This window comes from Nelumbo lutea, chromosome 4 (assembly GCF_056320005.1).
Source record: "Nelumbo lutea isolate HS-2025 chromosome 4, American lotus-T2T, whole genome shotgun sequence".
Lineage (NCBI taxonomy): Eukaryota > Viridiplantae > Streptophyta > Magnoliopsida > Proteales > Nelumbonaceae > Nelumbo > Nelumbo lutea.
The window spans coordinates 33455102-33481119 of NC_142687.1; the positions used below are offsets into that span (position 1 = coordinate 33455102).

At 39.9% G+C, this 26018-nt stretch overlaps 1 protein-coding gene and 1 pseudogene across 15 annotated transcripts in view; both read left to right on the forward strand.

Annotated features, from left to right (window-relative positions):
• The first annotated feature begins 1409 nt into the window (after positions 1-1409).
• Positions 1410-2308, forward strand: LOC148855080 (universal stress protein PHOS32 pseudogene; annotated as a pseudogene). Its single transcript, XR_016113233.1, has one exon. The product of XR_016113233.1 is annotated as a universal stress protein PHOS32 pseudogene (transcript).
• Positions 1589-26018, forward strand: part of LOC148855081 (Homeodomain-like superfamily protein) — a 30444-nt gene continuing 6014 nt past the window's right edge. For 3 of the 14 annotated variants that reach the window (XM_088986037.1, XM_088986045.1, XM_088986046.1), the window contains exons 1-12: positions 1589-2377; positions 2486-6178; positions 6269-6439; positions 6557-6783; positions 6853-6919; positions 7019-7296; positions 7379-7442; positions 7527-7873; positions 8005-8428; positions 8521-8621; positions 8783-8826; positions 25197-25392. In XM_088986037.1, the coding sequence (XP_088842163.1) occupies positions 6127-6178; positions 6269-6439; positions 6557-6783; positions 6853-6919; positions 7019-7296; positions 7379-7442; positions 7527-7873; positions 8005-8428; positions 8521-8621; positions 8783-8826; positions 25197-25392 (1971 nt within the window). In that variant the 5' untranslated portion in view covers positions 1589-2377; positions 2486-6126. Of the gene's footprint in view, positions 6179-6268; positions 6440-6556; positions 6784-6852; positions 6920-7018; positions 7297-7378; positions 7443-7526; positions 7874-8004; positions 8429-8520; positions 8622-8782; positions 8827-25196; positions 25393-26018 lie in introns of those variants that run through there. The other 11 variants (XM_088986040.1, XM_088986044.1, XM_088986043.1 and 8 more) reach the window with 11 other exon arrangements.

Consider the following 26018-nt stretch of genomic DNA (forward strand, 5'->3'; position numbering starts at 1 on the left):
TTTTTTGTCATTCTCTCTCTATTTCTCCTCAATCTCCCTCCTCCATTTCCCTTCACCTATCATCGTCATCGCCCTAACATTCACAAAAACAAACCATCCTCCACTGGCCAAAAGTAGGGGTGAGAAAAAAAATACAAAAACCAAACTAATCGAAAAAATTGATTGAAACTGAATCAAAAGTATCGGTTTGGTTTTGATTAATCAATATAGAAAATCGGTAGTTAACCGAATTGACCAATATACATATTTCTATATATTTTTATATATATTTATGTATATTATATATTATAATATATTTTTATATTATTTATATTATAAATTGATAAATATGCATTATATATATTATAGGAAAAGACAAAAAAAGAAAAAAAAAAAGGCTAGTATGGCCATTTGGAAAGATCTAAAATATTGTATAGCACATTCTTTCTCGTGGAATAAGGAAGTAGGAAACTCGTCAAAGTTCGTTAGTTCCCCAAATAACCCTCTTCGCCGCTTTCTCTTTCCTCCTACTCTCTATTATATATCATCATCACCCCACCCCCTCTTTCTCTCGGTTATACTTGCGCATAAAATCAACAACAAGATAAACAAGAAACACACTAGAAAAAGAAGAAGAAAGAGAAAAGATACAAAAAGAAAGCAGTAAGAAAATCCCGGTATGGTGATTCTCTCTCTCTCTCTCTCTCCATCTGTTATACTTGATGAAGATGGATTTGGCCCAGACATTTCACCATTGTGCAGCTTGGCACCTTACATGCATTTCGCCACCATGCAACACCTACAGGCAACCCGTCACAGGCGACTCACCATCATGTAGCCTGGAAACTTAGACAACTCGACACTGCATAGGCAGCTCGCCACTAGGCAACTCGTCACCAAGCAACTCACCACTAGGCAGCCCGCCACCAGGCAGTTCGCCACTTACAGGCAGTTCGCCTCCTAGTCAGACTAATAACTGCATGACAACCCGATGAGCTCACCATCGTGCCCCGCGTTTTACGGGATTGTGACTTGTAATGTCTATACTAGCTCACCCACTCCTTGATTTAGGCGGAAATGGGCAACCTTACCGGTTTGTGGCTTTATGTCCACTTAACACAAAAGCAAGTCCCATCACAGCGGGAATCCAAGAATTGCTCCACCAAATCCACGATGACTCCAATATATAAAGACCGGCGAGAAAATGAGGTGGTAACCCCTGCTCTCTAGCTCTCTCATTCTCTAATATCATTCTCAGCTCACTACTAAGTACTGACTTAGCCATCGGAGTGACCTTGCCGGGTAAACACCCCTGGACTCTCTGATTCAATTATTGGAGATCAGCCAACTCCCGCCGCCTACAAAGATGAGTAGATCATTTTCAGCTTCGGAGTAGCCGGTTCAATTCCCATCGTCACTGGTAGCCAGATCAGTTCGTGCAGGGAGTATCTGGGCTGCGGTACACTAAGGAGCCCTAATTCAGACTCTGTGTCATCGGCCAATTGGGAGAAGATGAGGTGACGAGTTACTTAGCAAAACAAATTATACTGACCAAAATCGGTCATATCAATACTTATCGGCATGCTTCCACAACAAACCCAGCCGGAATCTGACCGTCCGGCACTTACTATCCAGCCTTATTCCCCACGCTTTCTACTCCCCTCGGTTGGAATGAGCACCCACCTCTGGGGCCCACCGTAAGATCGCGATCGCAGTAGATCTCAGCGACGAGAGTGCCTTCGCTGTGAAATGGGCCGTCCAGAACTACCTCCGCCCAGGTGACGTCGTGATCCTACTGCACGTTCGGACCACCGGCGTTCTTTATGGTGCTGACTGGGGCTCCATTGACCTATCCGTCGACACCGACGAGGAGTCCCAACAGAAGCTCGAAAATGACTTCGACGCCTTCACCACCACCAAGGTCACCGATCTGACTCTGCCCCTGGTAGAAACACGGATTCCTTTTAAGCTTCATATCGTCAAGGACCATGATATGAAGGAGCGGCTTTGCTCGGAGGTCGAGAGGTTAGGGATGAGTGCCGTGATTATGGGCAGCCGAGGGTTCGGTGCCTCGAATCGCACCAGCAAGGGATACCTTGGCAGCGGGTGGACGGAGCACAACATGGTGCTCCACGGGTGGACGGGTGCCCTTGCATCGCTGAACCTGAAGCCATCGAAGTCCTTGCTGGCGAGGTTCAGGGACGCAAAGAAATGGCGGAGAGGAGGGTACAATGAGATCATGGCGGGGGCGTTGGTGGAGAAGGAAGAAGCGGTGGTGAGCGAAGAAGGCACGACCTCTTTCACTGTAAGCTCTTTCGGTCGAACATAATCGGAAGAAAGCTTTTCAGAGAAGGAAGAAACGGACGGGAATAGGAGTGGGAAGGAAACTGTTTGTAGGGTACGTGTCGAACGCATGTGTCCGTACACCCTCAATTGGTTTAGGTACAGATATAGATACAGATATAATACCAAGTTAACGGGTTGGCTTTTCGATCCGATTTGCTAGGATCAGGAGAGATATTCGAATTCGGATCGGTATAGGATTCGGATAGGATCTGATCCGACTTATTTGCAGCACTATTGAGGGTTAATCAACCAGGGTCGAACTTCGAAGATTTCTCCTTCTCAAATTCTCCGAATTGCCGTAATTCGAACATAAAGGTTCATTCTCTGCAACGTCGCCTCAGAAGTTTGGTGTTGGTCTGTTCGTAGGTTTCGTCTATGTCTCTGTTCGAATGTTAGACGTGCAAAACTCTTCTCCTCTCTGTTCAGGGTTTGTTCAAATCGCCCAAACAAGCTTCAACGTCGCAGGTGACCAACTTCTCACCGTTGTTTCTCGCTTCCATCATTTTCGCCAGCACCAATCCATCTGTGGTTTTGATTGGTAGTTGTGTTTTTTTCTCTTCCAGTCGTCTTCTTCTCAATATTCAGACAGGTGGGTTTGGTTATTCGCCTTTTATAGTACGAAATTTTCTTCTGCTGTTTCAATTATCTTTAAAGTTTAAAGCAGTGGCGACAATCAGACCGCCATTTTAAAGCAATGAGAATACCACCGAATCATGGACTTCAAAGTATTGTTTTTCCTAGATTTAATATAGTCATATTGCAAGAGCAGAGACATAGGCTCAATGCCTTACACCTGATGGTTTGATGCTTATTTCTGTCAATGTTGGGTGCTATACTTCAGAATTGCAATGCAAATTTTCAGTTCTATGGTTCAGGATGATTCGAATTATGAAATGTTAGAATCTTGTGATTTTATTAGGTTATGATTGACATTTGATTTTTGCATCCATCATGGTGTCTTTGCGCTTCCCTTTCTCGTTTCCTCAGCCCTCAAAGCTCCCATGTCTCTTCTCGTTCCTTTTCTCCAGCAACCATGGTGGGGTCTGTTGCAGCTGCAGTCGGTGTTGGGATCGGAATGGGTCTCACCATTTCCCATAAAATTACAAACCAGAAAGACCCATTTGTCAAGAATGCACTGGATTTCTTCTCCAATTACCGACACAGTTGATATTCTCCCATGTGGGCTACTCTTTCCTTAGCAGATAATACCGCTGATTGTTTGCTTTATTAGCAATGGTTGTATTCTTTATAATCCTCATATTTGTCTACGACTATCTGCAACTGAAAATTGATGATGAGAAATTTGTCATTGCCATTAATTGGTCACTTGTTCATTATCTTGATGTTTTAACCAGTAAACAGGTTTCTATTACCAAATTAAGTAGCAAAGTTACTAGATTTTACTCTCCTTTAGGTTTCTCCTTTTACTCCATGGGGAGGTGGCAGGTTGTGAAAGGCAGGATTGAGCCTCAGTAAGTACCAGATAGCCATTATTCTTAATGTTTTAACTACTATAGGTTGCCTTGTTTCTGATCACTGTTAATGATGTTCTCTAATCCCATATAACACTTTTCCTCTTTTAAAACCAGTTGCTCTCTTTCAAATGATAAGCCTTTTTTTTTGAGGGAATGATAAGTGTATTGATATTAGCTATAGGCGAAAGGAGAGTACATGAGGATGGTAGCATGTTTACTTTGTTTATTGGCCTATTGGGTAAATGAGAGGATGTATACTATACACAGATATGGACCGACAATCCTGTCCATGCAAAAACTAATCAGGAAGAGAACCATGTTCCATACAAAAAAGGTCCTTTCAAATCCCAAACTAGCTAAGTCATCTGCTATTATTTTTATCCCACTGGGAATCCATCTAAAAGATGCATTCATGTTGGTATTATTTTCTGTGGTTTCATTTAGATTTATGCATTCATGTTGGCATTATTTTCTGTGGTTTCATTTAGATTTAGATAGTAATAGGTACAATGCTTCCTTGCCCACCTTTTGATCCAAAGTATTGCATTGGGTGAGTAATCAATCTTCTAGAAGTAAAGTGATTTATCTTCTGATCAATCCTTTAATGTCTATCTGCTTTGGCTCATCATATTATCTCATATCCTTTCATCTAGTTATTAGATTGTTGACTAGGATGCCAGTCATGACAGAGTTCTTTCTATTTATTTATTTTTTTTATTTTCTTTCCCTCCTTTTATTTTTATTTTTTTTGAAACCCTGTCAATAATGGGCTCAAATGTAACAGCAAAATTCTTTGTGGAGAATTAAGAAAGTTTATCTCTCCTGTTCTTGTAATTGTTTTATCATAATTCTAATGAAATGCTGTTATTGATCCAAAATAAAAACCCTATCAATAACTGTAGAAGGTTTGTCTACTTTGACTCTTTTCTCAGTGTCCTGTAAGCTTCACTTAAGTCCTACTCTTCTCTCTAGCAATTTTGACTTATCACTGAATTGTTGTGTAAGATACATTCTAATTCACTATCCTCCAAGGTTTACATACAAAGCAGATACCTAGTGTCATTGGGATGAAAACTTTGTTGAGGATACATGACACATTTTACAAGTTCAGATTCCAGAAGAGATTATACTGGCATGATAAAATTTGAATGCACTAGTTAATTTCATCAAGAGACAATATGGCATAATTTATGCCACATACGTTAAATACATGTGGATGATGTCAAGATGCCATTGCTTGACCTTTCTGCATTTTCTGTATTTTTTTTTGCAAAATTTCTGCAAAATTTGCAAATTCCTGCATTTTCATGCATTTTTATTTCTGCAATATTTTTGCATTTTCTGTAATTTTCCTGCATTTTTTTTGTGCATTCTCTACAAATTTCTGTATTTTTTTTATGCATTTCTACAATTTTCAAGTATACAAGTTGTCTCGATCCCATATGCCATGTGGCAGCCATGAGAACAAAGCGGCAATCTTATAATTTATTTTTAGGTATATGGGTTGACCCAACCCATATATGCATGCGGCAGCCACCAGAACAAAGCGACAATCTTGAAATTGATATTTGGGTCTATGGGCTAACTCAACCCTTATATGCCACATGGCAGTCACGAGAACAAAGCGGCGTTCTTAAAATTGATTTTTGGGTATATGGGTTGACCTGACCTGTATATGACATGTGGCAGTCATGAGAACAAAGCAATGATCTTAAAATTGATTTTCGACCATATGGATCGACCTGACCCACATATACCACATGGAAGGTACGAGAGCAAAGTGACGTTCTTGAAAATGATTTTTGGGTATACAAGTTGACCTGACTTGCATATGCCACATGGTAACAACGAGAACAAAGTGGTTCTCTTAAAATTGTTTTTTGGGTATATGGGTTGGCCGGCCTGGTTGCAGTTTTGATAAAATGGAAGGACATGAGCTTTATACTTGGCGAGGGTCAATCCACTAAAAAGGATTTATAATGGGCGGGTTGGTGTTCAACTCACATCCAATCCACCCATTTGTCACCTCTATTTGTAGAAAACTGACAATAATGTGTTGTTGTAGAAGGATAGGTTTTGTTGACGTATGTGGTTTTGCACACCAGAGTGTGGTTCTATGTTATTTGAGCAAGGTATTGTTGTATTGAACATCCTTCCCCCTTCTCCCCTTCTCTTCTATTGGCGTTCTTGCAGGCTGCAGCTTCTGTTGGTTTTTTCATGATAGATTGTGCAACACAGACTAGTTTGAAGCATCTTTTTGTTCTCTACTGGATTAAACGGATTTCTACCAATATTCTTACTTTTTTATTGCTTTTAGGCATAGAACATGGATTTTGATTTGGATCCTTTTGCTGATATTCTTCCTTCAAGCGGTAATGGTAAGTAATTGCCATCTCCTGCAACATTTTGTAGCTGTGGCTCTCTTTTCTATTGATGGGTTGTGTGCTGATGATACACTTTATTGGCAGCACGAGCTGGGGCCAAGTTCCAACCCAAAGCAAAACCCCGTCCTAGAAAGGAAGCAGCCAGCACATCAACTAAGATCCCCTCCAATGCAATAAAGGAAAATACTGTTACAAATACAGCAGACTCCAGTCTCCATGGTTCTACTACAGAAAAGCCTGTAACACGTATCACAGGTCTCTCATATGTTACACAACCTGTTTCTCCTTCTGTATATTCTGTAGAGGATGGTCATTTCTTGCTTTATTCTGTGAACACTTCCACCTTAAAACCATCTAACACTGCATCAGCAGATTCTTCCTCCAGGCTTCTCATTACTGAAGGGATGACAAACAATGCCAAGACTTTGCATTCTGGACTTCCAATCTCTGATGGTGCTATTAGTTCTGAACCAGTGGAATCTTTATCCCAAATTGCTGTAAACCAAAAGATTGGGGGTTCCGGAGATGCTCTCAACTCAAAAGTTGCAGCCTCTAACAGCCATGTAGATTTGCAGTCTGGTTTTGGAAAATTGGGAGAGGTAAAGATACACCCTTTTCTTTCCTCAGCTTGCATTTGCCTGATAATTCTAGTAAGTTTTTACTTTCAGACTGCAGATATTCTTTCCGAGCTGGAATTTCTTGACAATATTCTTTCTCAATCCGCCAGTGCAACTGGTGGGTAACAAACCTTTTAGTAAGCTGTCTTCACATGTTAGATGATTTTATCAAATCATTTGCTCACTGATTTGAGCTCCTACTATGTTTTATTGGCAGCAAATTCTGCTAATGACTTCCAGAGTGATGCAGTGATAGATGACCAGACAGGAAGCAGACCTCTTACATCACATCCTATTACCACTAAGGAGGGTGATACCATTTCATCTCCTGGGAGCAATATTCTCCATGCTTCCAATTACCAGGACTCAGAGGTTTTTTCTTCTATTGGCTCAGAAAACTTCAGGGCATTTAATTCTACATCAACTGAAGGATCCAGTGAATTCTTTAACAGAAATAGGGATCTGCAAGTGGACAATGGGAAATCCAAGAGAGAGGTAAAGTTTTGTCTTTGCTCTACCTGTCATGTATTTACTTTTTTTTCCTTCGATGCTTTTGGTTGATATTTTCTTCTTTCAGGAACAAGTGGCATTCCATGGCCTGGGAACTCTCGGTGTTATTTCTGAGGCCACCACTATGTTCGGTGAGTAACAAAATCCAACTTGTGAACATTCTTTTACTCCCCCTCCTGTCAATTTTATGTTGTGAATTGAGTTAATGTTGACAGATGGTGGTAACATCCAAGCTAAGTCAAATGTTCATAATGAAAGTGGAAGCCCCATCACTCCCAACAGTCATCCTGATGCAGAGGAGTTTGTTTCTTTTCCAGAAGAATCTCAAATGTTATCTTCCGAAGTTGAGCACTTGGATGACAACTCTCTTCCTGCCTTTCCATCTGATGGCTTTCTTGATTTCTCAACTATGAGGGTTCCTCATTCTGCACCAATGGATTATCCTTCTGAGTTTCCAGTTACCGAAGAGACAGCTCCCCTTCCTGAGGTACCTGGCTTAGGTGCTGAAGTCACTGGAAAAGAAATGGATTCACAAGCCATCACTGGAACATCAATAAAAGAGGTAGCCCTTGGAGTATGTTTTGCACCTATTTGTTTATTTGATTTGTTTTATTGGCTTTAATCAAGTTATTCCTATTTTGTCTTGTCAACCTGATAGTATCATCTTCCTATTCTATTGAATGGGTTTCCCAGACTAGAAAAAGAAAATCTTCAAAAGTATGTACACAAACAGTCAAAAAGACACAATCCCAGAACTTCGAAGAACCTTCACCTATATCAGCAGCAAATGAGGAGAATGAAACTACTAAATCTTCAAGGAAGCTAAGAAAGAGAGTTGCTCGTGATTCTGAGGAAATAGAAGATGACAACCTTCCTTTTGAACATTCTAATGATTCTATAGTGGATGAAGAGGACAATAATGATGAAGAGGATGATGAGTATAGAGGAGAAAATACATTCTCAAGAAGGGGGATAAAGAAGAAAATGAAGAAACCTACAACTGAAAATGAAAAACCAGTTCGTAGGCATAAAAAGGTATCTGAAGGATCGGATCCATCAAATAAAGAACAACCAAAAAAGAAGTTCTCTCATTCTACCAGGCGGAAGAGAAGACAAGGTGATTGCAGTATCTGGTCTTTTTGAGTTTATTGAACTTGATGGCTTTTTATGAATGTAAAAATTCTTACATTCCTACCTCAAATTTTCTAGTGGACAAGGTTTATCTTGAAACTCCAGATGAGGAAATTAATCCACAAAAGCTGGTGATTAAGGATCTAATCATGCTTGCAGAGGCTAAGGAACGAATATCGGTATATATTCCTATTCTCTTACTGCTTAAAGAGCTTTTTTGGCAGAAAGGAATTATGATGTTATCTTAGGCAATGAATCTTCTTAATTGAGAGAAATCTATGTTTACCAATTACAACATCATTGCTTAGCTTTCTCAATCCCTTTTTACTCTTTCTGGCAGAACAAAGAGGCATCAACATTGAAGAAATCCGTTCCCAATCAGAGGTAATCTTTAAATGAGTTCCCACTATTAGAATGAACTCTGATATGCAATGGCTTCTGTGCTTTCCTACATTATCAGTCTTTTGGTTTTATTATTTCATTTTTTATTCTTTGGTGGTCTTGCATGGGCTTACAAGTGTCTGGTTCAAACTTACACCACAAAATTGAGCCATAAAGGAATTTCAATTGATCCAGGACTGGACTCCAAACCAAGAGTATCACAAATAGAACATAACAACATTATGGCTCGTTCCTTATGATGGGAAATCTAATATCTTTAAGGGTGTCTTCCTATCAGTGAAACTTAGAAATTAGGAAATTATAGTATTATTAAACTGAAAACACTTCTTGAATTAGAGAAGATAATAGGGGATTGTAGAAATTGCAGTAGAGAAAATTGTAGCAAATAGGAGATTAAAAGAGAAGAATGAAATAAAAGAAAGAATAGAGAGGGGAGGTCTAGGGCTGCAAATGGTATCCATTTCTCTAAATTCGAATTCAAATTTGATTTGGTTAAGGGTGACCCAAATTTGATCCTTTATAATTGGATTTGATATTAATCCACTTATATTCTGATGTGATATGATTAATGTTGTCAATATATTGGGGCAGACCTCACAGAACTGAACCGATCCAATTATGTAGGGTCTGCATCTGCATTACATTTTTCGATTATACTTGGGTCAGTACTGGGTTTTGATATTTTGTTCCAATTTTAATTGGATCGGGGTTAACTTGGGTTGTTATGAACTGATTAATACCTGAACTGACTATATGTATATGTATATGCATATACTTATATATAAATGTTAGCATATTACAAAGATGCCTCCACTCTAATACATATTTTCTCATGATATACCTACAGTGTTATCATATTATGACATCCAATGTGTCAATTTAACAAATAAGTAGGTTTGTTGTCAAATTACAGGTTAAAAGTAAAGCTGTCAATCGGGTTCTTTAGCTAAACCAGGTTCTGAGAGGACTTCTTTTGTGCTGATAGATTTCCTGATGTGTGAAAGGGCTTCTGTTTTTTGTTGTAAAGCCCTGTGTTTTTGCGTACATTCTCTCATGTACCTTCTCTTTTTGCTGAATGAAATAGTTACCCTATCTCCAAAAAAAAAAAAAATGTAAACCTGTCAATCATAATTGGGTCTTGTTGGGTCAGACGCTCAGAGCCAATGGTCCTGGATAATAATTCAGTTGGTTCTGTGTTTGCTATTACAGATTTGCAGACCCTATAGGGTCTCGTTCAGAACTGGTTCTGCACATTTATTTATCAGTTTGTGACCAGGTTTGCCCTGGCCCAGACCTGACCTGACCTGACCTGTTGACAGAACTAGATATGATCCAATTTGGTTGGATACATACATACATACCTACATATATATATATATATATATATATATATATATATATTATTTATTACTAAAGTGGCTTGAATGTTGTGTTTTTACTAAAGAATCATAGCTTCAAGTTTATCTTTTTTTTTTTTCAATAACAGAAAGCTTCATTGAATTTCAGTTAAGAATAGGTTACATACAAACAGGGGGAGGTAAACTGTCTTAGCTCCCCCACAAGCAAAGAAAAGAACAGAATTAGAAGTAAGCCCAAAACAAAGAATCCTTATTTACCCCTTGTTTAGCTAGCCCATCAGCAAAGAAATTTGCAGTTCTCTTCACCCAGCTGTATTTTATCTCAATATCCTTTGCCAGCCATTTAAACCTTTTGCTTTCATTGCTGCAATTTCACATTCCAAGCTTATCTTCCTTTAACCATCTTACTACCATCTCCATCATCTATTTTTTTTTGGTGAATGAAAGTATTTTTATTAAATATATCAATAATACAATCAGCCTAGGAGGAGGCATGAGATGTTACCTCCCCCTAGGATTGAACCGTATACACCAAAACTGCCCAGGCCTGAGACACAATTACAAAGTAGCCCAAAATAGATCTCCCCTTGACACCCCTTCCTTGGCCAAAGAATCAGCCATTGCATTTGCTGATCTTCTGACCCATTGAGACCTGACAGTCATATTCCTTGTCATCCATTTAACTTTCTTTAACAAATCCCTGTAGCCCCAACAGGCTGTTTCTGGGCTGATTAGCTAGCCTACTACTACCTTGGAATCCCTTTCTACTAGCAGATTGGTCACTCCAATTTGACTAGCCATCTGTATGCCTTGTACCACTGCTTGTAGCTCTGCCCTTACTGAATCACCTTCACCCACTGGTCCTGAGAATAGAGACAACATATTGCTGTCTTTGTCTCTCAGAATCCCACCTATTCCCGATGGCCCTGGGTTACCTTGGCAGCCACCATCAAAATTCAATTTTACTACACCATCCATGGGGGGGTGGAATCCATTCAGCTTGTGATTTGATCTTGGTGGAGACTGTAGCAGCCACTGCAGCCCAATCTCTCCTTAAGTCATCAAAGGAGTAATCTGCCATCAAGTGTGAAGATTTTAACCATGAGATATTCCTTGTCAATATGCATTCCTTGATTTCAGCAAGATTTCTTTCCTGTTCTTGAAATATTCTTGCATTTCTCTCCTCCCATATAGTCCACAGTGTAGCGGCTCTGATACATTTCCACATTAGCTTCTCTCTTTTTTTCAATCTCCCAAAGGCAGTTGGAGTGAACACCAGCTTTACTTCAGAGGGCAAATTCCACCTTCACCCAAATAAAGAAACAACCCAGTACTAAAGAGCATGATATCAGCAAATGGTTACAGTCCTCACCCCTCACTTTACACAAAGAGCACCAATTAGGGGACAAGCACATAAAAGGTTTTTTCTTTTGCAAGTTTTCCACAGTACTGATCTTACCATAATAGGCTTCCCAACAGAACACAACTATTTTGGGGGGAATTGGTCTTGACCATACCTCTTTAATGGGAAAGACCTGGGAGGAGGGGTTGAAGCAAAGGGCTTTAAAGAAAGAAGCACAAGTGAATGAGCCAACCGTGGTTAGGGACCAGACTCTTTTATCCGGGATAGGGGGTCCAAACACACCGAATCTAGAAGCAACAACAGCTCTGAAACGCAAAGAGATTCTTCATCCCTTAACCCTCTTTGAAACCCAAAATCCCAATTTAAGGCCAAAGGGCAAACCGGGGGGGGGGGAAGGAACCAAGAAATGAGTTTGTTTTTAAAGAGGGAGATGGAATAGAGAGAAGGAAAACGGTCTTTTAGGGGTTGAGAGCTCACTCAAGAAATGAGAGAGAAGGAACCAAGAAATGAGTTTCTTTTTAAAGAATGGAGTTTCCAGAGCAAGCATCGTACCTTACAAAACCGAGGAACTTAGGGAGAATACTAGAGATAGCCTTCCAAGGTGTTGTGAGCAAAGCCCTTCGGGATACTCCCGCATCCCAACTTGATTCAGAACAACCATGGATACTTTTCACTATTTCATGCCACAACCTCTCCCTCTCCAGGGGCCACCTCCAAAGCCACTTACTTAAAAGAGCCTCATTCTTGCTCACCAGTCACCACATTCCCTAAACCTAGACCTCCTTCTTCCTTACTCCGACACACCACCTCCCACCTAATCAAGTGATATTTTTTCTCTTCACCAGGCTCCCATAAGAAATCCCTCATTAGTTTTTCCAACCTATTTGCCTCCCTTTTAGGAATTCTAAAGACTGTCAGGAAGTATAAAGGCAAGTTGGCTAAAGTTGCTTTAATCAAAGTAACTCTACCCTCCTTGGAAATATAGTTTCTCTTCCAATCTGCCAATCTTTTTTCGAATCTTTCCACCACCGGGTTCCAGAACCTACTTTCCTTTGGATTTGCACCTAAAGGAAGTCCTAGTTTCCTTTGAATCTTTCCACCATCACCAAATCATCTTCAATAATCAGCCTCCTAATATTCAAGTCTCTTGCTCTTTGGATTCCCTCCATGGCCGCAGATATCTCAGCCCCAAGAGAGTCACCCTCTCCAATTGGGCCAGAAAACAGAACTAAAGCATTCCCTTCCTCATTTCCAAAAACTCCCCAAATACTTGACTGTCCTGGATTACCAATGCTACTGCCATCAAAATTCAGTTTTATGTAACTAGTAGGGGGGGGGGGAATCCAAAAAGGAATTATGACCCTCTTAATCTGGGAAGAATTTGCTATCTCTTTCCAGCTTCTCAATAGATCATCCAAGGTAAAGTCTGTGAATAGGTCCAAGGATTTCAACCAATGTACCACACTTATATGGATCAGTTCTACACTTATATCTTCAAGTTTCATATAAGAATTTTTATTTATACTAAAATGTTTTTTTTTTTGGCAAGCAGTCCCAACTATATGGGGTTGGCTACTTGAATCCTGTTCCATCTTCCACCATTTCATTCTGTTCAGTGCCATATGCATTGTTAAATTGTGGGTCCTTATAAGTTCTTATTGCTTTTTTTGATAGATAACAGAATAGATTTCATTAACAGAGAATGCCTAACTGCTCAACAGAGAACAGCAGGCCTGCAAAGTACAAAGTAGGAGGGAAAACAAGAACTACAAAAAACAGCCACAGGAAGAAAATTTACAAATTACAGCCCAGGCCTGGGCAACCCCAATCTATAAACAATAATTCCTCATTACTTCAGCCCATGTCCTTTTTAGTATTCTCTTAACTATTCTAGTCCTTTTAACTTGTAATGGGTCACTTCTCAATGGTTTTGTAGATGGTCTGCTGTCTACATGCCTAAATCATCTTATTCTACCATCCCTCATTTTTTACCTGTTGGAGCTACTCCTAGGTTTCTTCGAATAACTTCTTTCTAGTCCTATCCTTTCTAGTTTTCCCATTCATCAACCTCAACATTCACATTTTAGCACGCTTATTTGTTAGACATGTTGTTTCTTGTTTGTCTGACACTGATCCATGCAATATTACTGGCTTTGTAACTATTTTATAAATTTTTCCTTTTTGTCCAAGTGGTATTTTCATATCACATAAGGCTTTGAATGCACCTCTCCATTTTGCCCATCCTACTCTAATTCTATGACTAACATCCTTCTCAATTTTTTTTTGATCAATTACAACAGATTTCATTAAATAGGAATAAGCTTACATAGCGGGGGAGCTAAAGTGTCTTTACTCCCCAAGTAAGTGGGCAGACACCCAAAAAGAAAACAACAATTGCAACTGAGCCCAGAAAACAGAATTCCTATTCACCCCTTGCCTTGCTAATCCATCTGCAAGGGAATTTGCATTTGTCTTTACCCAAATATATTGAACTTCCATGTCCTTGGTCGGCCACTTGAATTTTCTCTTTTCATTGCTGTAGCTCCAAAGCCTAGAGGTGTCTTCTTTTAGCCAGCTCACTACAGTCTCAGAATCTCCTTCTATAAGCATTTTATTGACATTCAGGTCCTTAGCCCTTTGTACCCCTTCCGAAGCTGCTAACACTTCAGTCCTCAAAGAGTCTCCTGCTCCAATTGGGCCAGAGAAAATAGCTATTACATTCCCTTTCTCATCTCTTAGCACCCTCCAATACCCGAAGGCCCTGGATTTCTCATACTGCTGCCATCAAAATTCAGTTATTCCTTGTTATAGGGCCAGAGAACATAGCTACTAACATCCCTTCTCAAGTTCTCCTTGTTCCTTGTTATTGATTATTGAACCAAGGTTCCTGGAATTATTATATTTACATTGTCCCCCTTCCCCATCCCGATAACTTGTCATTTATGTTTTTAGCTTCCAATTCCTGGTATTCTAATGGCCTAATGTGATTCCAATTTTAGTCTTAAATATTGCAATCTGAATGCTTGAACCTGGAATTAGGATCAAATCCATTTTGGTTATGGAAATTACTAAAATGTACAAAATTGCCTTTCTATAGTAAGAAAGGGAAATTGCATAACTTTCAACATTACACTTTTTTTTGGGTGTTTCTTGAGGGAGAGATAATCATGCTTATGACATCAAGGGTGCCAGGGATGTTGGATAGGAACCCATAATTGTTTTCATAACTTTTTATTGAGCATGGGCTGAAAGAATTTGGAGAACTGAAAATGTGTTTATTTATTTTTATTTTTTGAGAAAAGATAGCTTTCGTTAAAGCTTAGAACAAAAAGAGTGGAGGATGTACAGGCCAATCAACACCAAGGGAGGTGAAATGGTTGGGGAGGAATAAAAAAAATTCAGGAGTCGGAGGAGAAGAAACAAGAGAGCACTCTATGGTGAGAGGGAGGGTGGATATTGATAGGCTGGTGGAGAGACAGGTATAGATTGGTAAAGCACTAGGGCTATTTTTCTAGGAGGAGAAGGGGTAGTGAGGAAGGCTATAGAACAATTTGAGAGGAGCAGAAGGGAAGAACACATTAAAAGGTCTGCCTACGGAGAAGGGGAAGAGGTGTGGGAGGAAGGACAAAGGAGAAGGGAAGGGAGTAACACTTCTGACTTACTTCAAAAGAAAAGGCCAAGTTGGTGTTTATCCCCGCACTGGTGCATCTTATGTAAGAAGAATGGTGGTTATCACCTATTAGTTTCCTGTTTTTGTATCAGAAATCTGGTGTTGGTTTTTCTCTCTTTTTGGTTGCAGGTGGCCCACCCCCCCAAGTGTGCAAAGCTTGTTTAACTCTACTTCAGTGAGGGGTTTAAAAAAGAGAGGTAAAATCTTATGTCCAACTTTGGGGTGCACTAAATTGAATTTTGATGGCAGCAGCGTAGGAAACCCAGACACTTTAGGTATAGGTGGAGTGTTCAGGGACGAAGGTCAAATTATGGCCATGTTTTCATGCCCTATAGGTTGGGAGGATTCTCTGAGAGCTCAAATTCTAGCAGTTTTAGAAGGAATAAAAAGAGCCAAACAGCTGAATATTAGGAAATTGCTGGTGGAGGGCGACTCTACATTGGCTATTAACTGGCTGTAGAAGGAAGATGTTAGTTTGTGGAAGTTCTTGAATGAAAAAAATAAAATTAACCAGCTCACTCAAGACATGCAAATTCAGTTTCAGTGGTCCAAGAGGAGTGCCAATGCTTTCGCAGACTCTTTAGCTAAACAAGGGGTGGGAAGAGGTAGTTTCTTTTGGGCAGTGTTGTAATTTGATGTTTACTTTTAGGGTGGGTAAGAGATTTTATCCCCCTTCCTGTTGTATCTTCTACCATCTCCTTTTAATAATAAAAGTTTCTGTCATTGATCCAAAAAAAAAAAGAAGGGAAGGGAGGGATTGGCTGACGAAGAGTGAAGGGTGGGGATTGGCAGGGGTAGTGAGGAAGGCTATAGAAAAACTTGAGAGGAGCAGAAGGGAATAACACATTAAAAAGTCTGCCTAGGAGAAGCGGAAGAGGCGTGGGGTGAAGGAGAAGGGAAGGGAGAAGGATTGGCCGACGAAAAGCAAGGGGTGGGGATCAGCAGGGGGTGAAAGACAGTATTAGAAGATGAAGTTGTTATCTTGCAATGTAAGAGGGCTCAGAGAAGAAAGAAGAAGGTCGTTAGCAAATTTCCGAGAAAACATATCTCTAATGTAGTGTTGTTGCAAAAAAACAAAGTTAGAGGCTTTTGATATGAGAATGAAGAACGGAATTTGGGGATTCAATAGCGGGGAGTGGGTGGAGGTGAATGCAGTGGGTCTCTCAGGTGGTTTGGTGGTAATTTGGGATCCTAGGATCCTTAGCAAGATTGGAGAAAATCAAGGGGCTCTAGTATGGCTAACATGTTCTGTTTATGCAAAGAGCAGGAGGAAAATGTCAGTCATCTGTTTTACTCTTGCAAAATTGCTGGTTTCATGTGGAGGTTGTTCACTGCTATGTTTGGTATTTCAGATTTTCATCCAAAATTAACTGCAGGAATCTTCCCTTCATGGCCAAAGTTGAGAGGAAGCAAGAAAGTGAAGGTGATCTGGAGCTGCATTCCATTTGTAATATGTTGGAATATATGGAAGGAGAAGAATTGAAGAATTTTTGAAGACAGCCTGCAGCTTGGACAAGACAGTGGCTGCTGTCAGAAAATCCATGGCTGATTTGGTTATGGTGCTACCAGAATTCAAATAAATTGACAAGGAGGACCTGGGGGATAAGTTAGGGGAAGTTCTGGGATTTCATCTTTGTATCTTGGAAAACTTATTTTGATTTATAGTAGTTTCTCTATGATGATGTATGTGGGTGATGCCTTGTAACCTGCTAGGTTGTATGTTTCTTTTTTTTTTTTTTTAATGGAATTTTCTTTGACCATAAAAATTTCTAGGTATCCTCTAAAGGTGCAGTTCAGCAATGCTATGTGATTCCTGATTTCATTGGGGAAGGAATTGAATCCCTACAGACCTCCCTACTTATCAATTATCTAGCTTATTATCACCGATCTGGAATCTCCCTCAACCACCAATGAGGAAATGTTGAGGAAGGCAGCAACTCTGAGACTCACAAGGAGAGCTCTAATTTCAGCTTCCGCAGCATCAACCTCCACCGCACACCCACTATAGGTCCAAACCAGGCAACCATTAGCTCTGAGAATGATAACATTAAAGGCCACTAGGCTTTGCACTAGTTGGAGTCTTGAGAATCTGATGTTTCTTAAACTAGGCGATGTTTTTTCCCCTTTTTGTTTGTTTGTGTGTGAGTGGAGGGGGCTTATATGCAAATATATAGAGCACAAACATTGTGCATGTGTGCAAATTCTGAAACCAATTTCGGCATTTAATCTTTCGTTTCTACAAATTGAGCAATATATAAAAGCTGTAGGGAAATCCAGTTTATGCTAGGGTGGAAGCATTTGCTTGGTTTCTCTCTTTAGACTGTGCTTTCATCATCAACCATTTGAAATCCAGATAATGATTAAAAAACATTTGATGTCTAGAGGTTTTCACTTGAAAAGTCTTTGTTTTATGTGCAAAAGTTGGGGGGAGGATGTTTACTATTTATTTATTTACCTTTGTAAAAAAGAAAAAAAAAACACTTTAGAGTGGTGAATTTTGTATGGTGTTATTCCCTTGGTCTATTTAAGATCAAATTTTAATCCTTCACCACAGGTAAAATTTCCTACATGACCATCATTGGTGGGACGAAAGAAAGCAAAGATTGTTTGCAGTGTTATTTCATTTGCTAATTGCTGGGGCATTTGAAAAAAAAGAAATAGACACTTCTTTGGAAGCAGAAATCAGTTCAATGGATTTTGGTGTATTCAGAGCTAGAGAGGTTGATAAAGGAGCATTGGGATCTAAACTTGGATATTGTCATTGGCGATGTATAATCATTAGTATTGGGATGAATACAAGAGCTACCTTGACCACTCCATGGAAATCTGTTGCGGGTATCCTTGATTTTTTTTTTCTTTTTAATTTTGTCAGAAATGACCTTTATTCTGGGGGCAAAATCAGGTTTTGGGAAGATGGGTGGTGGTGGTGGTGGGGGGGGGGGACTGTGATAAAGGAGCATTGCGATCTAAACTTTTTTTACTTTGGATATTATCATTGGCGATGTATAATCGTTAGTATTGGGCTGAACACAAGAGCCACCTTGAACACTCCATGGAAATCCGTTGCAGGTATCCTTGTTTTTTTTTTTTTTTAAATTTTGTCAGATGTGACCTTTATTCTGGAGGCAAAATCAGGTTTTGTGAGGATGTGTGGTGGGGGGACTTTGCTCGCTAAGATAAAAGCAAAACCATTTCTATTTTGTCTTATGGTCCCCTGGGTTGTAATTGGAATGCTGGGTTCAGAAGGGGTTTGAGAGAAGTGGAGATCCCTCTTAGTTTTGAATCACTGGAGCTGTTAAAGGGGGTGTGTTTGTGGATCCTTCTAAATCTGAAAAATTCTCTTGTGCATCTTTCTTTGATTTTTTGTTTTCCCCTGCTTCCCCCTTCCTTCCAGTGAAAGAAATTTGCAGTGGTCCAACTCATCCTAAAGCGAGGGTATTTGTTGGGAGTTGTACCATTCAAAGATTATACTTGTGAGACCCTTCAAGAGAAGAGACCTTACTGGTGTATATCTCCTCATATATGCCTCTTATGCTATGAGAGTGGGGAAAGTCGTCTGCTAATCTCCTGTCCTTTTGTGTCGGGTATTTGGGATTTTTTCGCTCTCTTTGGTTGTAGAGGGGCCCCTCCTTCGGAAGTGAAGAAGCTATTCAGCCTACTTTTTTCACTTCTCTGACTAGAAGAGGAAAGATTCTTTGGAGGTGTATGAGAGCTGCAATTTTATGGTCTATTTGGGAGAAAAGAAATGGAAAGCTCTATAGAAACAAAGTTCATGAGAGAGGTATTATCATTGACTTGATCACAATGAAAGTGGCTCACTGGTTTAAAACAATGTGATTATTAAGCTCCTTCTCTGTTGATTATATAGTTAGAAACTAGCAGCTCATTACTAGGTCAGCGGTGGGTACTGGGCAGGGTAGTTGCTCATCCTCAGTGGGATCCTCCACCTAATAATTGGATTAAGTTCAATTTTGATGATTGCATCAAGGGTAACCCGGCCCCTTTGGAATTGGAGGGGTGTTTGGGAGCAACAATGGAGAAATTCTTACCCTTTTTTTTGGGTCCATTAGGCCAAGGGTCTGCAATCAGATCTGATATTTAGCTGTACTGCAGTGCTGAGATTGGCAAAGATGAAGATCCACACTGACATCGTTGTGGAAGGTGACTCTAAAGAGGTAGTGGGATGGGTTCAAAATGAAGAGAGTTGTCCTTGGATGTACAGAAATTTTCTAAAATTAGATAAAAGAAGTAAAAAGGGGAAGATAGATGTCTGTACAATGGGTCCACAGGGCTGCAAATGGGTTGGCGAAATTAGGGGCATAGAGAATCTGTTTTGGGGGGATGGGAGTACTCATTAACGTTATTTATTTATTTATTTATTTTATCAGTAGTACCCATTAACGGTTGCACTTGTGGTGTTTGGCATCTATCCTCCCCAGATCCTGCATTGGTGGGAGCCTCGTGCACTGGACTGCCTCTTCTTTATGGTGCCGGGCATCTCAACCTTTGGGGGTGTTTGTCTTCTTGTTAACTTGCTTTTTATCTGTTATGCAGGAGAGAAGAATGGAAGAAGGTAGAAAAGAGAGAGAGAAGAAGAGAGAAGAGAGAAATGAGAGCAAAAGATACTGCTAGCGGCATAACTTTTTTAATATATATACTAGGGCGACAACAACTAAAATAAAAAAGAGAAAGTACAATTGTACCCCTGCGGTACTACACATAGGAAAAATAACAACTATTAACACTCCCCCTCAAGTTGGGACATAGATGTCAATCATGCCCAACTTGTCATATAAATCATGATGTCGTGAGTGGTGTAGTCCTTTTGTAAAGATGTCTGCAAGTTGATCCTCAGAGTTGACATAGGGAGTACACACTTCCCCTGTGATAACCTTCTCTCTGATAAAATGCTTGTCGACTTTGATGTGTTTAGTTCTATCATTTAGCACAGGGTTAGCAACAATGTTTATGGCTGCTTTGTTATCATAGAATAGGGTCATAGGTCTATCCACTGGAAAACCCAACTCACTCAATAGATTCTTTATCCACGTAATTTCAGCCACTCCATGAGCCATTGCACGATATTTAGCTTCAGCATTGGATCTAGCCACCACATTTTGCTTTTTGCTTCTCCAGGTAACTAGATTTCCTCCTAGGAAGGTACAATAGCCACTAGTTGACTTTCTATCATTTAGGGATCTTGCCCAATCTGCATCAATATACACTTCAACTTTCAAATGTCCGTGCCTTTGAAACAACAAGCCAGCACCTGGAAACCTTTTAAGGTATCAGAGGATTCTTTCTGCTACTTCAAGATGAGTGGTCATAGGGCCATGCATGAACTGGCTAAGGACACCAACTGCATAAGCAATGTCTGGGCGGGTCATAGAAAGATATAACAATCTCCCCATAAGTCTCTGAAACTGTTTCACATCCTTGATAGGTTCACCTTGGCTGTCACCTAATTTATGGTTAGGATCAATAGGGGAATCAACTGGCTTCACTCCCATTTTTCCTGTATCTTGGAGTCAATCTAGGACATACTTCCTTTGGGAAATGAAGGTACCCCTTTTTGAGTGGGCAACTTCAATTCCTAGGAAGTATCTTAGAGGACCTAGATCCTTTACTTCAAACTGTGTGGCAAGAAAACTCTTCAACTTTTGGATTTCATCCTTCTAGTCGCAAGTGATAATTATATCATCAACATATACCATCAAAGTAGCAATTTTACCTTCTCCTCTTTTCACAAGCAATGTGTGATCAGATTGACATTGCTTGTATCCTTTCTACTGAACTGCTGCATGGAATCTACTAAACCAGGCTCTCAGTGATTGTTTCAGCATGTATAAAGACTTCTTCAACCTGCACACCTTTTGTTCATTGCCTTGAGCCTGAAAACCAGGGGGTTGTATCATATAAACTTCCTCTTCAAGGTCACCATTCAAGAATGCATTCTTGATATCAAGCTGATATAGATCCCAGTCAAGATTAGCAGTAAGAGAGAATAGAACTCTAATGGAGTTCATCTTGGCAACGGGTGCAAAAGTCTTTGCATAATCAACTCCGTACACTTGTGTAAACCCCTTTGCCACTAAACGAGCTTTATACCTCTCCACCGTGCCATCAGCCCTATGTTTGACTGTGAACACCCATTTACATCCAACTGGATCCTTTCCCTTAGGAAGATCTACAAGTTTCCATGTGGCATTTTTATGAAGGGCATTAATTTATTCCTTCATAGCATCTGTCCAGTTAGGTATTGAAAGAGCTTCTGCCACATTCTTAGGGATAGGGACACTGCCAATGGATGTGAGAAAGGCTCGAAAAGAGAGTGAAATGTTTTCATAGGAAACAAAGTGGGAAATGGGGTGTTTAGTGGTGCACGATCTAACACCTTTCTTGTGAGCAATATGAAGGTCAAGGTCATTAGCAACAGAGGTATCAATTGCAATGGGGTCAGGGACATCAATGGGAACCAAGATACCTGAGTGAGTATGATCCGCCCCCGAAGAGTTTAATGGCATTGGAGGTACATCTTTTGGATCCTCCATAGCTCTTGAATTTGGTTGGCCTTTGTGACGATGGAAGAAGACTCGAAAAGGAGGAGGATCAAGAAGAGGAGGGAGCTGAACCGGTTTCTCCTCATTCCTACTCTCCTCCTGAGGAGAAATAGAGAAAAAAGGCTCACTCTCAAAGAAAGAGACATCCATGGAAATATAGAATTTCTGAGAAACAGGACCAAAACAACGATATCCCTTCTAAGTGAAGGAGTACCCCAGGAATATGCAAGGAATAGCACGAGGATCCAATTTTCCTTGAGTGGGTGACAAATTTTGGACAAAGCAACGACCATCACACGAGGAGGAATGGGAAGAAGGGGGCCTTAGAAAAGAGAAGCTGATGTGGGGCTTTGCACTCTAACCAACGAGAGGGCATACGGTTGATGAGGTAGGTAGCACAAAGGACAACCTCAAGTCAAAAGCGTTTTGGGACATTCATATGGAGTATAAACCCCGGGCCACTTCAAGGAGGTGTTGATTCTTTCTTTCAGCAGCACCATTTTGTTGTGGTGTTCGAGCACAAGAGCTACGGTGAAGTGAATCACGTGAAGCAAAAAATTTTGTGAGATCACTATGAAAATACTCTTTGGCATTATCTGACTGAAAAATTTGGATTTCAATTTGAAATTGGGTGAAGACCATCTGCTGAAAATCTTGGATAATTTTTGGTACTTCATCCTTGGTCCGCGTGGGATATACCCATTTATATCTAGAATAATCATCGATAATGGTAATAAAATACTTGTAGCCACTCTCATATGGTAAAGTAACAGGGCCCCACACATCAGACTGAACAATGTGAAAAGGAAATTCAGATTTATTATTTTTTGAAAGAAAATGAGTTCTACATTGCTTACTCAATTGACAAGTTTGATAAGAGAAATCTGAAACGGACACTGACTTAAATAATTCTAGAAGCACTACTTTAAAAGACTCAAAAGATAAATGACTAAGACGACAATGCCATAGATAAACTTGACTCTTATAGGATTGACTCTTAGACTCTGTGACTTGAAGACCAGCCTTATTCTCCAGAATGTAAAGTCCATCAACCATACATCCTCTACCAATCGTCCTCCCTGAGGCCAGATCCTGGATCACACAATAAGAAGGGAAAAAGGTCATTGAGTGGTTTAAGGAATTAGTAATACTACTAACAGACAACAAATTAATGGGAACTTTTGGAACATGTAAAACATCAGAGAGGGTAAGGTCGAGAGGGAGAGAAATGGTTCCTTGCCAGCTATGGTAGTGTATGATCCATCAGCTAGTCTCACCTTGTCTCTTCCAGAAAAAAGGTGATAAGTTTGAAAGTAAGAGGATGTACCAGTCATGTGTTTTGACGCTCCAGAATCAATGATCCAGAGCTACCTGATGTAGATGCAAATGAAGTTGAGGGAGGAGCATCCATCTGACGAATTGTTCTAACATTGAGCTCTAAGTGGTCACGGAATCCTTCATTGGGTAAGATCGAGATGGATGTGTCTGAGTCACAGTATGAATGGGGGAGGGGGCTAATTCTCTTGAGTAGCCATGTTTGCCATAGTGTGTTTTCTTGTACCTTGCTGTCCTAACTTTTTATTCATATCTAAACCTTGTTTCTTATTTAGATCTTGAGCTCATTTCGGCTTCCCATGAAGATCCCAGCATGTGTCTCGGGTGTGTTGGGGTTTCTGGGAATGAGTACACCACAATTTGTCATTGTCATCCATCTTTTTCTGATGATCCCCTTCTTAGAAGTATTTCCCCCACCGGTAGTAACACTCCCTTTCGCTGCCAACACAATTGCATCTCCAGAACTGTTCATCAAATTCCTTCTGCTTTCTTCTGATTGTACAAGAGCATAAACTTCCTGAACTGATGGAAGATCCTTGCTACCTAGGATCTGGACTCTGATAGATTCATATGTAGGGTTCAAACCATGTAATAAAGCAAACACTCTCTGTTGGGAGATGAGTTTTTTGTACAGTTTTGCATCTTCATCACACTTCTAATCCACACTTTGATAATGATCTAACTCCTTTCAGACAGAGGTCAAGTCTGAGTAGTACACAGATAGACATCTCTCCCCCTGTTTACAAGTAGACGGTTTTGCCTGTAGTTGGTAGATTTTTGCATAGTGTCGCAGTTCCGAATATGTTGATTTTGCTTGTTCCCAGATCTCATTTGCCGTTTCAGCCCACATGAAATTCCTTCTTATTTGAGGTTGCATAGAAACCAAAAGTCAAGACATGACCATGCTGTTTTCCTGGTTCCATCTGTCATATTCAGCATTCCCAGAATGCGGTTCTTTGATTCTCCCATTAATATAACCTATCTTTCCCCTTGTAGTGATGTACAACTTGGTCCCTCTTGACCACTCTAAATAATTTAAACCATCAAGAGGAATAACAGCCATGGGAAAGGATAGGTCCACACCCCCACTCATTCCATTCAGCATTGAGGAAACACCGGATGTAGCAGAATCTTCACCACTCATGATTTCAGATTCAAAAACAATTCTTAAATGGGGTACACAGCCTTAAAGAAATTTAACACTGAGGGAGAACGAAAAAAAAAATTTCTTCAGAAATACACCTCATTTTGTAAAAACACAAGTGCTGTTACAGCACTAACAGGTCATCCCTTGACTTACAAGCTCAACACAAGTGTTGCCACAGTGCATACAAGTCATCTCTTGACCTACGCATCAACAGGACTGCTGTTACAGCAAGTACTGGTCACTTTCTGACCCTCAGTTCACCATAAAAGCTGCTGTTGCAGCACACAAGAGGTACTGGTCACTTTCTGACCCTCAGTTCACCATAAAAGCTGCTGTTGCAGCACACAAAAAGGTCCTCACGACCTACAGTTTCACAGGGATCAGTCGACCCCACAAAAAAGGAAAGAAAGAGGTGCTGATCACCTCACATCCAATCGGCAGACCTAGTACAGGTTCTGCCCTGGCACACGACCAGGAAAAAAATGGTAAGAGAGAGAGAGAGAGAAAAGTTACTTCAGTGTGTGAGATCTTCAATCAGCCGAACAGCAGATGAGGGTGGCAGATCTGGAAATCTGGTGCGAAGAAGAAAAAAACTGTTCACTCGACTTCTCCTTTCAGATCTGATAGTCCCGCTCTGAACCATTCAACCTAAAAGCTTGTTTTCTTATTCATAAAAAAGAAACAAATTTGAGATTGTTTTCAATTTTCTTTCACTTGTTGACTTCTCGCCATCTGATACTTGTAATCTTTTATTTTAATGAAACTTACCTTTATTATCTAAAAATGAGAAATGGATATGTCTGATCTTGTGGCTGTTAGTTTCAGTATCCAAAGCCTCAAATGGATATGTCTGATCTTGTGGCTGTTAGTTTCAGTATCCAAAGCCTCAAATATTTCTGACTTTCTTCTTGTTGTGCAGTGCTAAAAATTCTCCCCCCCAAGATACGTTCTTTGACGAACAGGATCCCTTCACCTCAGCGCAAGGTCTCAACTCTGATGATGATCAAGCAAATCATACAATACAAAAGAATTCCTTTAAACTAAATTACCACTCCTTTATGGACAGGACACCTCATGGAAGATGGTCAAAACAAGATACAGAATTGTTCTATCAGGTACTTGGATCAGTAAATTCTCATGCATATATTTATGTACAATTGGGACTCTATGTTGAAAATAAATATAAACTGATAAGATGAAATGTCTCTGCTCTGGCATGTAATTCTGCCATTATTGAACCACCTCACTACATTTTGGCTGAGTCATTCCAACATCTTTTTGAACTTCACTGTCAGCTGGGGAAACATCTTGCATGACCAATTTCTTGACAGCGCAGAAACTGATGTTACTTTTTTTTTTTTTTTCTGTTTGGACCCAAGTGCCTTGAACATATTGCTATATGCTGTTAAGTTCAAGATATTCTGTCAATGTGCATATATAAAATTAGCATAAATTTATAAAATTAAATATAAAACAAAAAAATGTACTATAAATAGAAAAAATACATTTACCAAACCCAAAATCCCACTTAGTTCTAAAGAAGTTTTCTACTGAAAAGTGGTATTTTGTGTATGTATATTTACTCAATCAGATCGGATTTGATCCTAATGGACAAGCAATATCTGAATTTGATCCAAGCAATTAGCAGATCTTATTTGAAAACCTAATTATGGCTAAATGAATTAGATTTGAATTTGGATAGGATTAAATCCAATCCTTTTTTCAGTTGTAATGTCGCTCC